Source organism: Agelaius tricolor, unplaced genomic scaffold (assembly GCF_023055355.1).
Source record: "Agelaius tricolor isolate 1412-34295 unplaced genomic scaffold, bAgeTri1.0.p SCAF_1, whole genome shotgun sequence".
NCBI classification, from domain to species: Eukaryota; Metazoa; Chordata; class Aves; order Passeriformes; family Icteridae; genus Agelaius; species Agelaius tricolor.
This window is the reverse complement of record NW_027269261.1, coordinates 104,488,529-104,503,588: the sequence shown is the minus strand read 5'-3', so window position 1 is coordinate 104,503,588 and position 15,060 is coordinate 104,488,529. Positions and strand designations below refer to the sequence as shown.

The following is a 15,060-nucleotide window of genomic DNA, read 5'->3' as shown; positions in this document are numbered from 1 at the left end:
GTTTTTCTTGTGCTTTGATCCTAATCTCTAGAGAAATATGTTTACTTTAAGTTTGCTGGAAGCTAGACTTTGTGTTTTGAAGGTCAGCTAAGAAATCTCTGGAGATCTGATGCTATTCACTCTCATGGAATGAAACGCTGACTCCAGCATTCCAGCTGCTAGCTCGAGTCCTAGGCACAGGGAAAGACTGCAATGTTGCCATTCCTTGGGAAAAGATGATTTTATTATTTAAATTGGAACATCTTAAATAGGAAGCTAAATACTGTTGATTTTTATGTACCTGGTCGGCAGGGATATGAGGTATCATTTTTAATGTTAAGAATATTCCAAGGAGGTGCAGAGAGATGTTGCCAAGGATGCGAGGATATTGTAACTGGAGTCCCTGGGGTCAGATTTGAGAATGCAGCAGTTTCATGGACTGAATGATAAAAGAGATGAAAATACAGAAAAGAGAGCTGGCTAGCCAGCCTGCTATTAAAGCAGATTAAGATAGAATTTAGCTACAACAAATTAGGACAGGGACTTTCTGGAGAGTCAAATTATTTCCCATAAAATGCAGAGCACTAGAAGACTTCTAGTGAAGAAAGCTGTAAGAACATGGTTGTGAAGTTGTGAATCCTGATAAACATGGAACCATCAGGAAAAGAATGTTTTTTTCCCCATTGGAGCTAAAAAGCAGAGCCAGAAGGTTAATATATGTTTCAATAATTAATCTTGATGTTTTCTATAAATATATGTTAATCTCCCTCACACAAACAAAATCAAAAAAGCACAGAGACATTCATACGACTCAGAAATTAATTAGTATATACATATGGATGTAGATATGTACATAAAGATAAAAATGTTCTATCTTTCACTTTGTAGAAATTCTAATGGACTATTTCTCAATCTAAATATACCTGCCATTGAACTTCATCATTTTTCTTCTTTAAGACCATGCAGTTATTGGAAAAAGGCTTCTTCTTAGAGAGGCATAAAGAAAAAATAGATGGGAAAAAATCCTTTGAACAGCACTGAAGGATAAGAAAAACAATTTGATATCGTATGATGAGGACACCCCTGCAAGCTGCCGTAGGCATTGTTCATTTTCAGGTAAGTGCATGTTTTAATCTTCTAATGCTATTTGCCTTATTTGCATGAATTTTCTGACTTCATTTTCCCTATTTCTATTTTTGTCTCATGCATTTACATATATTAAAGGTTCTGTAATATTTGCTTTTCTAAAAATGGCTAGAGAAGCAATAGGAACTGGGGGCATGTATTACAGATCAAGTCAAGTCAAGAATCTACAGGAAAGAAGACACAGATACTAACTCTGAACTATCAAATCTCTGTGGCACGGGACAGTAATACGGCATCAGGTCCTGGAAGCATCTGAGTGAGTGCAGAGCTCTCACTGTTGAAATTCTCCTGTAAGCAGCCAGGATGGATGCCACAAGTGACACTGTTTTGGTGGGGTGTCAAGGCAAAGCAGATACTTTAGAGGTTGGTCTGGTAATTTGTACTGAATTGTACTGTGTTTACACACCCCTGACTACAAGCAAAAAGGGCAAGAGCTATGGCTTAACTAGGGAATCAAGCATCTCAGGAATTTTGTAATTTTTTCCTTAATTGGTATTGCTGTCTGCTTTGTTTACACCATACAAACTCAAACGGTGTAGTCATCTAAATTCTTCCTTTTTTTTTTCCTGAAATAATTCTTACCCACATTTTTTACAGGTTTTCACACAGTCTGGTAGAGCCAGAGTTTTCTCCTGTGTCATTATGGAGCTCATTCCTTTCTGACTACTGTCAAATGTATGAATAAAATGAAGTGATGAAATAATTCAGCTGTTGTAACTTTCAATGTAAAATCCTGTCAGTATTCTTAGTTGTACTCCCATATTGAACCAGAACACAGGTTTGAGGATTGCATCTGTTACAAAGGGCTCATCTGATAAAGAATACTCAAATTAACTGGTGAGTTAGATGGGACAGAGTAGCGCCACTGGCAGTGAGAGGAGAGGCTGATGCACCACATGGATGTGCTGCTATCCAGAGGGACCTCCCCATAACCGGAGGAGTGGGATGACAGAACGCTCATGAGGTTCAGCAGGGAGAGTTGCAAGGTGAATATGTGATGGACCACAGAAAATTTATCACTGCTGAATGGCAAAAGAGGGAGGGTAAAAGTATCCAAAAACCCTCAGTATTCTTTTATGGGCACTGGAACAGGAGTGGGGGCATTCTCATAACAACAAAATTGGTCTCTTGTAAATGCTTTTTTTTCCCAAGTACTCTGTCTTGCCTTGACACTCACCGACAATCCATGATTAGGGAATCATGAATGATACTTCAAAAAGTGTTTAAATAAACAGAAAGTGGAAATGTCAAATGAAGACATGCACTGAAGTCCTGATCTGAGACTTCCACCAGTGAGTTCATTCCTAATGTGCAAATCATAGACTCAGAGAATTTTAAGGGTTGGAAGGAATGTTAAGGATCATCTGGTACCAATTCCAATGGCATAGGCAGAGGCACTTCCCACTAGACCAGGTTGCTCAATGCCCCATCCAATCTGGCTATGAAAACTTCCAGGGATGGGGCATAATTCCTCTGTGCAACCTGTTCCAGTGCCTCACCACCCTCACAGTGAAGAATTTCTTCCTAACGTGTCTAATAAATTGTTTAATAAATAAACACACTGAAAGATTACTCCTTGTTCTATCACTACAGTTCCTGATGAAGAGTCCCTCTCCAGCTTGCCCTAGGCCCCCTTTGGATACTGGTGGGGAGCAGCATCAGGGGAGCATTTTGGAACCACCTCTGCATCTGCACAAAATGCCTGCACAGGTGGGCAGAAGTGCTCCAAGGAAACAGCAGCATCTCAGCCATACACTGACAGCACCTGGCAGGGACACACCTCCCTGGAAGTGACACAAGCCTGCCTCAGGGACTGAAATCTTTCCAGGGAAAACAAGAAATACTTCGTACTTACAAGAAATGATGCCTGTTGTACAAGGGTGAGTGGAGTGCCCAGAGGTCACTGATCAAAAGAGTCTTGCCACTAACAAGAAGTAACAGAACTTCAATAGGGAATGCTGATTCTGATAGTAATCTTTAGGGTCTTAACGAAAAAAATATGTAATTTCTCATCTTTGCAGATATCCTAGCTGTAGAGACAAGATTTCCCTACCCTTAAGTTTTATATCAGGAATAGCAAGGTGGTGAAGATTACTCTGTTGTGTCAGAAGGGGTGCATCACATGAATTACAATAATTTTTTTTAAAAAATAACTACAACTGTCTACACAGCACAGCTTTTTCTAGAAGGGTTATTTAAAAACCTGTGACCTACTTAGAACTGCTTTTAGAAATAAAATTAACAAAAATATAAAGATCATCAGCAGCAGCATTGTTAGCAACAAGATAAAATTGGAAAGGATTTTCATTACCCAATTTAAAAAAAGAAATACTTGCTTCCCCAAACCCAAACATAAATCCCCCAAATGATAATCAAGCATCTGCTGCAGTGGTTTTTCCTCTTATCTCCAGCTGTGCTATGCCAACCTGACCTAATTTCCTGAGAAAAAAGATAAACTGAGACACAGCGCTCTTTTAATAAAACGATGACACCTTATCAAAATGAAGTAAATCTAAAATGTTCTAGTCTCAGCCTTGTTAAGGGATTGTGATGAGTTAGATGGCATTACAGCTTAGGAAAAGCAAAGGCTCTTGTCAGTAGTATTGGTATGCAAGATCCCTACTTCAAGTATCATTGTTTCCAGGTATTTTGGTTTGTAGGCCAAATATTCCATAGGCCAGTTTTGCTGCTTGCAGTGCTCCCTCGGGCTTGGCTGCCACCTTCTCAGCAAGCTCATCTCTGAAAATAGGGGTGATGTGGCTCTGCAGAGAAGCCCTAGGCTGCTTGTTACACCAACAGAAACCACTGTTTGTAAAGCCACTGCTGTGCAGTCTAAGAAGTGCTGGCCACTGCCAATGTAGCCCTGCAAATGTCTTCCCATGATATGTGAGATATTTGGGATGACCACTGCAGTGTCACTCTCCAATCCATCCCTTGGGAAAACAGGCTTCAAGATGGGCAATTCCAAGAGGCAGGATCAAGTAATAATGGAATGGTTTGGGTTGGAAGGGACCTTAAAGATCACCTATTTCCTACCTCCCTGCCATGGACAGGGACTCCTCCCAGGAGACCAGGCTGCTCAGAGCCCCATCCTGCCTGGCCCCATCCACACTGTCAGGGGTGGAACATCCACAGCTTCTCTAGGCAACAAGGAGAGAAAGGGTAGGCAGAAACATTGAAGAGAGCTAGAAACAGCCTGATCTCTACCTATGGACTCTGGATTTTTGATGACAATTAACACAGTAGGTATGGTTATGATATTTAGCATTAATGATGCTCTGCAGTTGCATTGTTTTTGGAATACAGAGATATAATAATAACAGCAGAAGCATATTAAAAGACATATGCAGATATTGCATCTTCTAGGTAGACAGACCATGAAGCATATAAGCTGGTAAGAAAATCTGAAAGAAGTGTCACTCTTTGTATTGTACCATTTTTACAGTAATGAACTGGTTATATGATATAACTGAGACAGATGGTGAGAAAGGTTTCTAGGGGAGCTCACAACAAACAACCAACATGAAAATATGCTGTGGGTACTCTTTAACAGGCTTATTTCCCTTCCTTCTACTTCCCTCTAAGTGTTACATGACCACTTGCTGTGTCTTCTCTTAAAACAGATCACTTTGAACACTGACATCTATGTGCAAATTTATGTAACTGAATAATTTATCTCTATTCATGGATATCAAATCAGGTGATTTAATATTTTCTGCATTAGAGTTTAATTTTGCAGTTTAGGGTTGGTGTGCTATTATCTATTGGGCAGTGCTATGCACAATTCTGTTATGACGTCTCAGCATCTGCACTATGGTTGCAGTTACAAAATAGTGCAATTCAGCTGTGTGTGCTTACCACCAGTGATGTGGAATTATAGCAGGGTGACTTTTTGCTTTTATTTCCTGCCCTGGGTGCCTTAAACACTGTGGACAGGAAAGCCTTATTAGTTTATCTACATAGGTGCATCAGGGACAGGCTGCTACCTTTTGGGCTAGGGAAAAAATATTAAATATTCAGATATACACATTCTTTTACATCACATCCTACATTCACTGTTGATAGTTATCCAGCACATTTCATTCTAGCACAATCAAAGGATATATGTGTACTCACAATGTAAAAACACGTTTAGAATTGGTCTCACAAAAGGAATTTTAAAGGCAGAGAACATTTTTAGGAGAACCCTTTTAGGAGTGGGGCTGGTAGAAAAAAGAGCATCAAGTGGCTTTTTGTTTGTCCTCTACCAGGGAGGAAAAGTAACAGTGTCACTAGAACAAATATAGGAAAAAAATGTTGGTGGTTTTCCTATTTTTGCTCTTTAAATATGTGGCTTTGTGCGTCATCCATTAAGCAGGCAAAAAATGTTGCTTAAAGACCTCTGGAGTCTTGAGCAGTGGAGTAGATAATGTGCTGTCAAACAAGACAGGGGATAACATGGCATTGACTCAGGTTTAACTTGATCCTTCACATCCTGTGGCAGCAACAATGACCCATCCTTACAGAGATTCAGCCCTGGGTTCCCACCAGTGACGTTTGCCCCCTGCTTGAAGCCTTTGTGGCTCTTACATTACCTGTTCTGCCTTTTTGCGAGATAAAATCTGCAGAACAATTATGTGACTGTGACTGGGTATCCTAGCATTTCCCTCAAGCCTTAAAGTCTCTGCACCACACATTAAACATTTTCTACTTAAAATAGTCTAGAAGTGGCTATGAGTTAAAATTAGTAGACCATCTTTCTTTATTATGATGTGAGCTTACTGACCCTGCAGTAACTGCCCTGCTGGGATTTTTGTAATGTCCTGATATGTGAAAAAGTCTTTTTTGTTGTTGTTGTTTTGTTTTTGGCACCATGACTTCAGAGTGAATTTCTTTCTATGATTATAAATACACACTATCTAAAAATTGGTTCCAGTGTAGGATTGACCTTATCTGATTGAAGGAAAATTAAGGCTAAAGTTTATCTGAACACCCAAGACAGTCAACATTTGCTTCAGACAAATAAAACCCACCACTAAATCTTAGAATGCTGGAGGAAATTTGATAAGAATGAAGAAATTCCTTTCTAACATTAAGGAACATTTTAAGAACACATAATTTAACTCAAGGATATTGTGGAACAATGAACCCACTGATACCAGCAGAGTCTGGTTGATGTGGACTTATTCTAGTGACAATGTGAAGAGTGTAGCAACAACCACCTTTGCAAACCTCAAATGGATTTGATTGATTTTGGTAGAGGATGGTGCTCAAAGACCATAATCCTGACTAGCTGTGGTGAAAAAGGTTTATCTGAGGAGGGGGAGAGTGCAACACAGTGGCAGAAACTGCACCAAGCAAAAATACAATCCAAAGCCTTTCTGCTAATTTATGTAAAATTTATTAAAAGTTTTCAGTGAAAAATCTAAGCAAGTGATCAAACAAATTAAGAATTTGCTACTGTATTTTTAAAAAATCCAACAAACCCAGACTGTTTGAGCTTTTAATTTGAAACATTTCTCAATGCTCTTTAACTTTGAAGCACTAAACAAAGATTGCCAATTGAAGACCAGCATGAAATAGTTTTTACTCTAAACATTTTTTCCCATGCAAGTTAGATTTTTGAACTCTAATTATGCCACAGTTTTGCACATTTTAGTACATAAATGAATCATGATGTGGCTGAATTACAAACCTGAAGAACTCTTGAGAAAGACTGAACTTGATAGCAAGTTTAAGCCCAATACTGTTATGAGCTTCTGACAAATAGAATTAAACCTAAACCTCTGAGGTATTTTACAGCTTTCCTTTCAAAGGTTTCAGAATGCTTTTCTAACAACAGTAATAAAGTAATCCTAAAACACATTTGTGAGTTACTTTTCTTCAGAAAAGATTAATACTTGTCAAAGCAAAGTAATTGAATTCCCCAAGGTCAGAGAGCAAACCTTTGTGAGTGGGAACAAAAGAAGCCATTCACTGCACCTTTGCCATGAGATGGGTCGGCTCATCAGGCTGTATCCATGGCACTGGCCTGGGATAGTTAAAAGCAGTGTGCAAAGGTTGCCAACTGGTCGGTTCCCAGTGCTAGAGGTAGAAAACACTTCCAAATCTAGCCAAAGTAATAAAATGTTCCAGTTGCGCACTTTGCGGTTGTCCTTTATGACCCTGAGGTTATGATGAATATTCTTATGCAAAATGTTCTGTCAACAACTACACCATCCTCTGGCACTTGGCCATTCTTGCTATTAATTCTGCTACCTATGCACAAAGACACGTTACAGGAAGATTAACATTTTTCTGACTGATAAAGCCTCTCAAGTGTGAGGCCAGCAACCAGCTAGGACAGCCTGTTCAGATGCATTATCCACACTACGCTGAGATGTGCAAGAATTAACCAGTCCTCTTACATGGACCTTGAACAAATTCAAAGGCAACCACAGCTGGGAAGAAAAGTAACATACTAGCACAAGTAAAGTTGAATTAAAAAAACTTCTTAAGTTTAAGAAAGGGGAAAAAGTAGGAACGATAGCTGACACGTACTATATGGCAACAGGGAATGGGGATATTAAAAAAAACTAGCTTAAACCTGGTGAAGCTAATGAGTAAGGCACCCTTTTTAGCTAAAGAACAGATATAAACTCCTCTCCAGGGTGACTTCTAGCAGAAATTAAACTTAGCCATCATTGTGAAGGAACCAAGGCAGTGTAGCTTCCCTTTGTGAGTCCTGTCCTTCCCTTTATCTCTGCTACAGAATTTTTGTCACGGGGTTTTATTAATTTGTTTCTTTGGAGTCATGTTTGCATATTTCCACAGAAATGTCCTTACTTGATCCCTCTGACATTTTACAGGAAAACACAAATGTATGAAACAAGGAGCTCACAGCCTCCTTTCTCATAAGAGCTGCATGCCCCATTCCCAAAAGAATGAATTTAGCTGCAGCAGCCCAAGTGGAGCATCAGCAGCATTTCACTACACCAGCTTCCAAACTTAGGGCTCTAGAGATTTTAATAGAAGAGTTGAACTAGAAATGATTAATTTATGAGCATCATTTACCCTAAATTGGCAGGGAAGTGTGGAGTAAAACTCCACTTGGATTTACTCTCCAGGCGATCTAAAAGCCTTGACAACACCTAGAGCTTGAGTCGGCAGGAGGGCTGCGCCTTCCAACAGGTTCGGAGTTTCACCCTCTGGTTTTGAGCTTGATGTTTGGAAGCATGCTGATTAAAATATTTTTTCTGTCTGTCCATAGTTAGGTAATAGTAAAAGTTTTTAACTGTTCTTTCAAGAAATAAAATTCTGGTAGGGAAAAGAAATGAAAAAAGCTGGGATTATCGGTACGGAGCTGATGGAACACGTCTTACCATATCAACCAAAAAATACATGCTTTATTAATTATGACTGTCTGCAAATAATTTGGAGAGAGCATACATCAGAAGCTCTTTCAAGCAGCTTTTGAATTAATTTTTCTTTAAGCCTACAAGTTAGTTAGTGTCATCTCAATATTCTACCAGTTAAACACCCTTGAGTCAGTGACTTTCCTGCAGTAAAATTACACGGGTTGACCATCAGCAATCTGTAACAATGTTAATGTATCAAATCCACTATAGTTTCTTCTGTTACTGTACAAATAACAACTTGTTGCACAAAGAGAAGAAAAATATTAACACAAACAAAAAAAAAAAAGGCATCTGAAACTTAATTTCTAAATGTAAATTCAAAAAAATTATGATCCTAAAAATAAAGATAACACAAAATGTCTTATGGAGGGAGAATTTAGATATGATAATTGTTTACAGCAATATATTGACTTCTTATAAAAGCCAGCTCAGAAACTGTTTTACTTCCAAAATCAAGAACAATCCACGTTAGGTGTTAAAAGTACTCATGCTAGAAACAAGTGACTTAACAGAAAAGACACTATCTAGAATTTTTTCTTGCAAAAGCAAGTGAAATCTTGTTAGGAGATAAAAATGTAATGGGAAAAAGCACACATTTTTTGTTGGATGGTTCTTTGGGTTAAACAAAACTCATCCTCATCTCTTTAGAAAGGAAACCCCAGACAATCTTTCCACAAATTAGTGAGTGAGCCAATTACTACAATGGAAAGAATTAATAAAAAATTAATTTAAATTTAAAAAAAACCTCTATCTCTTTAGGTACACAAAATTAAAAACATAATATATGTGGAAGTCTGCATCTAATTTATTCAGCAGTTTTCTGAGGAAAAACTTCCTGCATGCTTGCTCAAAGCATTAAATTAAGTACCTTCTATACTAACAAGTTTAAAGTTTATCAGATGAAGGAATAATGGAAAAAAGCCTCAATACTCACATTTAGTTTTCAGCTGCTTCTCTTGGTAACTTGCGCAGTAAAATAAAGGAAGAAATAATTACACGTCTTCACAGAAACAAGCATCCATCAAGTCCAAAAGAAACAGAACACTTTGCCAGAGCTATTTGAGGGTCCCATCAGAATTTGCCTGGATGGGGGAAGGCTGAGGGTCAGTTTGTTTCCCTTAGACCTCATGACATGCAAATATCTGGCTGCCTCACCACTGAATCAAATCATTCTTTGACATGCTGTGTTTACAAATGGCAAATACATACCATGTAGGAGCTCTTAGAGGAACATATTTCTGAGAGTTCTCAAAAGGAAAAAGGCATTTCTGTTAAAAAACAAAACTGTTCAGTGCAAGGGCAAAAAGAAAGTAAGATGGAACATTATGCGTCCCCAGATACACACTGGTTCATGCCTAATGAATGCAAAAGGCCTCATGTGGGCTTGTAAATCAGAAAAGAAAAGAAAAAGAAAAGTTGCAATTACTAAAGTCTGATTGTTGTGTACAGGAAACCATCCCAGGGGAGGGGGTGGGGGGGACAGGAAAAAAACCTCCTCCAGTTTCAGGAAAGACGTTCAGGGACACAGTAGAACTCAAAATTCTGACACGCCTGAAGCATTTTCTGGGCTGTTACCATTTGCTGCTTTCCACCAGGTGGGAAGGTGTTCATAAGGATTACCATCAGTGTGGAAGCAATGGACTCCTCTAGGCTCTCTCTCAGTATTTCCCAGTATTTCTGGCTTTTGAGTCACAGCCACCTCCTTTATTTTCTGCTTGGGCCCAACAGGGGCCAGCTTTCACAGACAGGCTCCAGCATGCACAGAGCATTCAGAGGTGCTTATACTTTGCACATGACTCTATGCAGACCCTTAACCAAAGTAAGGATATTGTGTCCATTTAAAAAAGCAGGCTGAGGTTAGGCAGAGTGAAGAAAGGATGGCTGCCTGTGGTATGAACCACAACTGACCTTGAGGCAGATTTTTCCACAACCAAGAGCCAATAGATCTGAATCACTCGGTCTACAACGTCACGTGGGTGGGAGCTGCTCAGTATCACAGATAGAAGAAAGAAGGAAATGTTTGAATGGTTTAAATATGTATTACGTTATCTGAGTACTTCCGTAAAATTGCCAAATCTGGACATGTTCTGGAGGTCATCTGTGTCTAGATAGTGTCTCACAGTTAAGATCCTCTGACTACTGTTGCCAAGACCTGATGATCTTGGCTTGCAGTCTTGTTAAACCTCTCCAGACATGCAGTCATTACTTAAACAAGACTGATCTCTTTCCTCCTATTTTAATTTGTTCTACAAGCTTTATTTATACCAAGGACCTTTAATTTCAAGCCTGTGGTTTTAGCAGATTGAGGAGAGGACTAGTTAGCTGTGAATTTGAGTCTAGAATGAGAATCGTAAATAGTTTTCTCGTATTCCTTCCAGAAAGAAAAAAACCCAATAGTATAGTTCTTAACCAAGTACCTTCTCAAGTTCATAAATCAGATCCAGACAGAAGTATTTCTCAAGCAGATCTGTTGAGACAGCTAATGACACTTAGAAATACTAACACAATCTGTTCTTGCCATCAAGGACGAGAAGTTCAGACACATCCTATTGCAAATCACTTTTCTTATGCTTCAAAGACTACCCTCAAATTTGTCTAAGCAGTAGATAGAGATTAACAACTGTATTAATAGAAGACAGGCTCAGAGAAACTTCTAAAACAGAATCAGGGTTTTCCCTAACAGGTACAAATTATGTACAAATGAGGAGGTCAGCAAAATCCTGTTGTTTCTTCAGACTATCAATTAGATGATGTCTCTTGCAGCTCCTGCAGCACTTCTTGAACTTTCTGAAATACAAAGCAGTTTATTTAATCTGTCTCCAAACTTGACCTAGCTTCCTTTTCATGTTGAAGGTTTGGGAAATTCATCATGCAAATGATGGTCCTACTTAAACTACTCAGGTTACTCATTCCAATTTAGAATATCCATCGTTTAGAGAACAAAACCTCAGAGATCACATTCCTTAACAATTCCTAAAGACCTTGTTTTCTTGACAAAATATCTTTGGCATTTACTGAATATGTTCTGTTATTTGGGCTAGCAGAGAGTATCTATAATAAAGTACAATTGTTGTTCAAAAAGTTTGGGCAACATGGATTTGGAGGCTCAGAAAGCACCCAAAGGAGAAATACTGCATGTCTTTATTCTTATATTGCTCTCTGAGCAGTCGCTTTTGGCCTCTGCTGGAGACACAATACTGGGCTACATTCACCTTCAGTCTGACCCACCACAGTCACTCTTCTGCCATCTGCAAGAGTACCAAACTTCCTATTAAACAAGAAATCCCAATCTACCCATATATGTAGAAACTTCCATTTTTTTTGCCTACTGTTACTTACTAGGAAAAACATTCAAGGAGAAACCACTGCTTGAGTAGCCTTACTCACAAGCCTAGAGGCAACAGAACTACTGTAGTTTTATCTGAACAAGCTTTCAGATGGAGTCATGCTGATAACAAAACACACTGATATTATTTAGAAACCTGTACCAAATTGTTTAAGAAGCTGCAAAAGAGTTTCAACAAAGAGTTGAAAGTTCTAACAGAGCAACAATTTGCTCAGTTCCAGCAGATCTGAAAGTAACCAACTACAAGTGTCATCTTTTGCCACTTAAAAAGAAGGAAAGGCAAGGCTGTTGCTGAGACAGGCATTACTCTACCTATGGCTAATGCATCCACTCCAACCTGAGAGCAGCAGCAAACAAGGTTATGAGAACATTTTTAAGTAGGTGTGTACAGACACATCCATGCATCTATACATGTCAGTTTACGAGATTAAAAATGTAATGGTGGTGTTTAGACAAGTGAAGGTCAGAGGCTGACACTAACACTTGAAACCAGAGTAAAAGTGTTAATTTGTATACTTTGTAGTGCCTTTCATTTTCCTAGATATTCCAAAGGGCATTTTTGTTTTGTGAACTGCACCTCTGATTTGTAAGACAAGATTACTCTTCCTCCCACATACATTCCTCCTAGGGAAAGGAAAAAACCCCTGTGAATTAGCAAAATTACTTTTCTTTCTCTTTCAGAAGATATACTTCTGTATCATAAACTAAAGACTGAATTTCCAAATCAAGAAAAAACACCTGGGACAGTTTTTCAACCATGTCTCCTCGAATTCCATTAGTAGCCAGAAGATATCTCTGAACTGAAGTGTTTCCATTGTATCTACTTCAAAGAATCTATGTTTTAAACCCTTCCTATAGCATAGGCTGGAATATAGCAAGTTGCACATATGATAAAGTAAATTCTGCAGTAATTTGATTATTATACCAAACAAAAACACAGGGACACTCAGAATGGTGTGTTAAGTCTAACAGTGCATTTTACCTACTGCTGTTTGAAAGCTGCAAGTTGCAACATGATCAAACACTGGTGATGTCAACAGAATGCTCTTCAAATACTTCATCATTTAATGTTATTAAAATAATTTCTTATGTGCATACAGAATTTCATATAGCATATTATTTACAAAAGAGCTCAATGTCATATAAAATTGTTTACATTCATTATAGGAACTTATTAATTATTCTGGCTAAATAGCAAGAAATCAAACCTATTCCTGGTACACAAACCATTTCTTAAACAAAGTTCAACAACCTGAATATTTATTGTCATTTATTCCCCACTGTCTTTTACTGTCAGCTGTTATAACCTCCCACAAAGGAAAGAGAAACAACTGCCTTTGCTTCTGCCTTATAATTCAAACTGTTCTTGCCTTATGGCTGATAAAAGATCAGCATTGGCATGAACATTGTTAAACATTACTGCCTTTTAAATATGTGTAAAATTCTATTGTTTACATCACCAAAATTACCTTAACATTTGTTACTCTGTTACTGGGGTTCCACACCTGGCCTCTTCAATTGTTGCAATTGGATGTGTTTATGATTAAGCTCACAAGAATATGTGAATTGTTGGAAAACAGAAAAATTTGAATGGAGCAGAATTTGCACAGAATTTGCCCTCTTTCAGCACTAATTTTGGCAAGGATGAGTGAATGACATTTTTAGTGAAAAGAACGTTTTTCATCTCTTATTACTCAACCTTGATGTTATGCAAACCCCCTGAAATTACCTACATAAAATCAATGGGTATTACTGAAGTAACAAAAGTTAATTCAAATAGGTATTTCAAATTTGAAAATTATCTTCTCTCCAACATAAATTTAGAAATGTATTTGCCATACAAGAATTATGGCATCAATTGTGACAGAACTCAATTTTTCACATTTTTGTACTTTCCTAAAGACAAAGTACCGTTAATGTAAATATAAGGCTCACAAAAACTTGAGGGCAGCAGTATTTCTGTCTATGAAGCTTATGTAGAAAGATCATGAACTACATTATTTTCAAGAAACTCAGGATAAACAGAACACAAGTTCTCTCAAGAGCTGACAGAATGCTAATGTTTCTATCTGCTATGGGAACCGGACTAAGCACCCAACAAGTCTGCTGAATAAACACACGGCATGTACAATGTGGCAAGTGTAACAGAATTTATCTGCTCCCAAAATGCCAATGCAAAAGAGAGTCACCTTTTCTGGATTACAGGTTTAAATTAACAGCTATTTAGACATTAGCAGAATACATCAGTAGTATCAGTGTGCTGATGTTCATGAACTTGAATGTTCATGAAACTCGTATTAGTAGCGAGTCACTTCCCTTAAGTTTATCGTTATCCACTCGTACTCAAAGTGTTTTTACTGTTGCAGTTCAGTGAACAGAAACTGAAAACATTCACTAATGATACCAGAGTAAAGATGGCCTTTGCTGGTGTGCTGTTAGGTATCAGAATACGTTCTAAAGCCAGTATTTGAAATTAAGATAGACAGGCTTGTATGCGATCCTTATCTCACAACAAACCCAAATCAGAGAAGTAAAACTGTCAGCCTGTGTATGGAACAAAATACACTGTTATTTGAAGAGTAATTTCTTGAGGTCTCACATGAGGATGCCAATAAAACCCCACTGGTTTTGTACCCAAAGCCTCCACTACTGCGTTCTGCCACATCTACATTAATGTGTGTTAGAAGTACACTGTAGAAGTAACAAAATTCCATTTGCCACCATCACCCAGCAACTGTGTTCCCTGGCTGTGATTTGCAAATTACTAGAGGCCAAATTTAAAGTCTGCCAAGCATTTTCTGTTGTCCTTTCTTTTCAGCATAGAAGAAAATAAAGTCTGACTCTATCATGGAGGTGGATGCGCTGAGTAGCAGTTTCATTCCTCTGTTCCAGAAAATTTCCTAGGTCTGAGAACAAGATCTTTGATAGAGGTAGTGATTTCCTGAAGCTCTTTTCGAATGCTTTCTGCTCCTTCCTCCTCTTCCATGTTATCTTTTGTGTCACTGTCTCCGTGTTCAGTTTTCTTAGTCTGGCTGGTCAATTGTTTCACCACTAATCCGTGGTATTTGACTATCAGTGAATATTGATCCTGAGGGCAAAAAATGAGAAGAAACCCAGGGGATGTCAATGTTACAGAAAAGGTAGACAGACCTATAATTAAAGATATAAATTTTTAAAAAGCATTCTCCCATTCTTGGTCAAAGAGCATTAGTG

At 38.2% G+C, this 15,060-nt stretch overlaps 2 protein-coding genes and 1 long non-coding RNA gene across 5 annotated transcripts in view; 1 reads left to right on the top strand and 2 right to left on the bottom strand.

Annotated features, from left to right (window-relative positions):
* The window catches only part of LOC139599089 (uncharacterized), a 7,537-nt gene extending 4,533 nt beyond the window's left edge, over positions 1-3,004 (top strand). For 2 of the 3 annotated variants that reach the window (XR_011682151.1, XR_011682153.1), the window contains exons 3-4: positions 937-1,095; positions 2,719-3,004. This is a non-coding gene — a long non-coding RNA (uncharacterized lncRNA). Of the gene's footprint in view, positions 1-936; positions 1,096-1,722; positions 1,843-2,718 lie in introns of those variants that run through there. The other variant, XR_011682152.1, reaches the window with a different exon arrangement.
* FHL5 (four and a half LIM domains 5) overlaps positions 1-9,571 on the bottom strand; it is a 23,193-nt gene extending 13,622 nt beyond the window's left edge. Inside the window, exon 1 of the mRNA XM_071446084.1 lies at positions 9,436-9,571. The gene's annotated coding sequence lies outside the window, so the exon portion shown is untranslated. The remainder of the gene's footprint in view (positions 1-9,435) is intronic.
* Positions 8,470-15,060, bottom strand: part of UFL1 (UFM1 specific ligase 1) — a 25,948-nt gene continuing 19,357 nt past the window's right edge. The window contains exon 19 of the mRNA XM_071446069.1: positions 8,470-14,935. Within this exon, the coding sequence (XP_071302170.1) occupies positions 14,723-14,935 (213 nt within the window). The 3' untranslated portion in view covers positions 8,470-14,722. The remainder of the gene's footprint in view (positions 14,936-15,060) is intronic.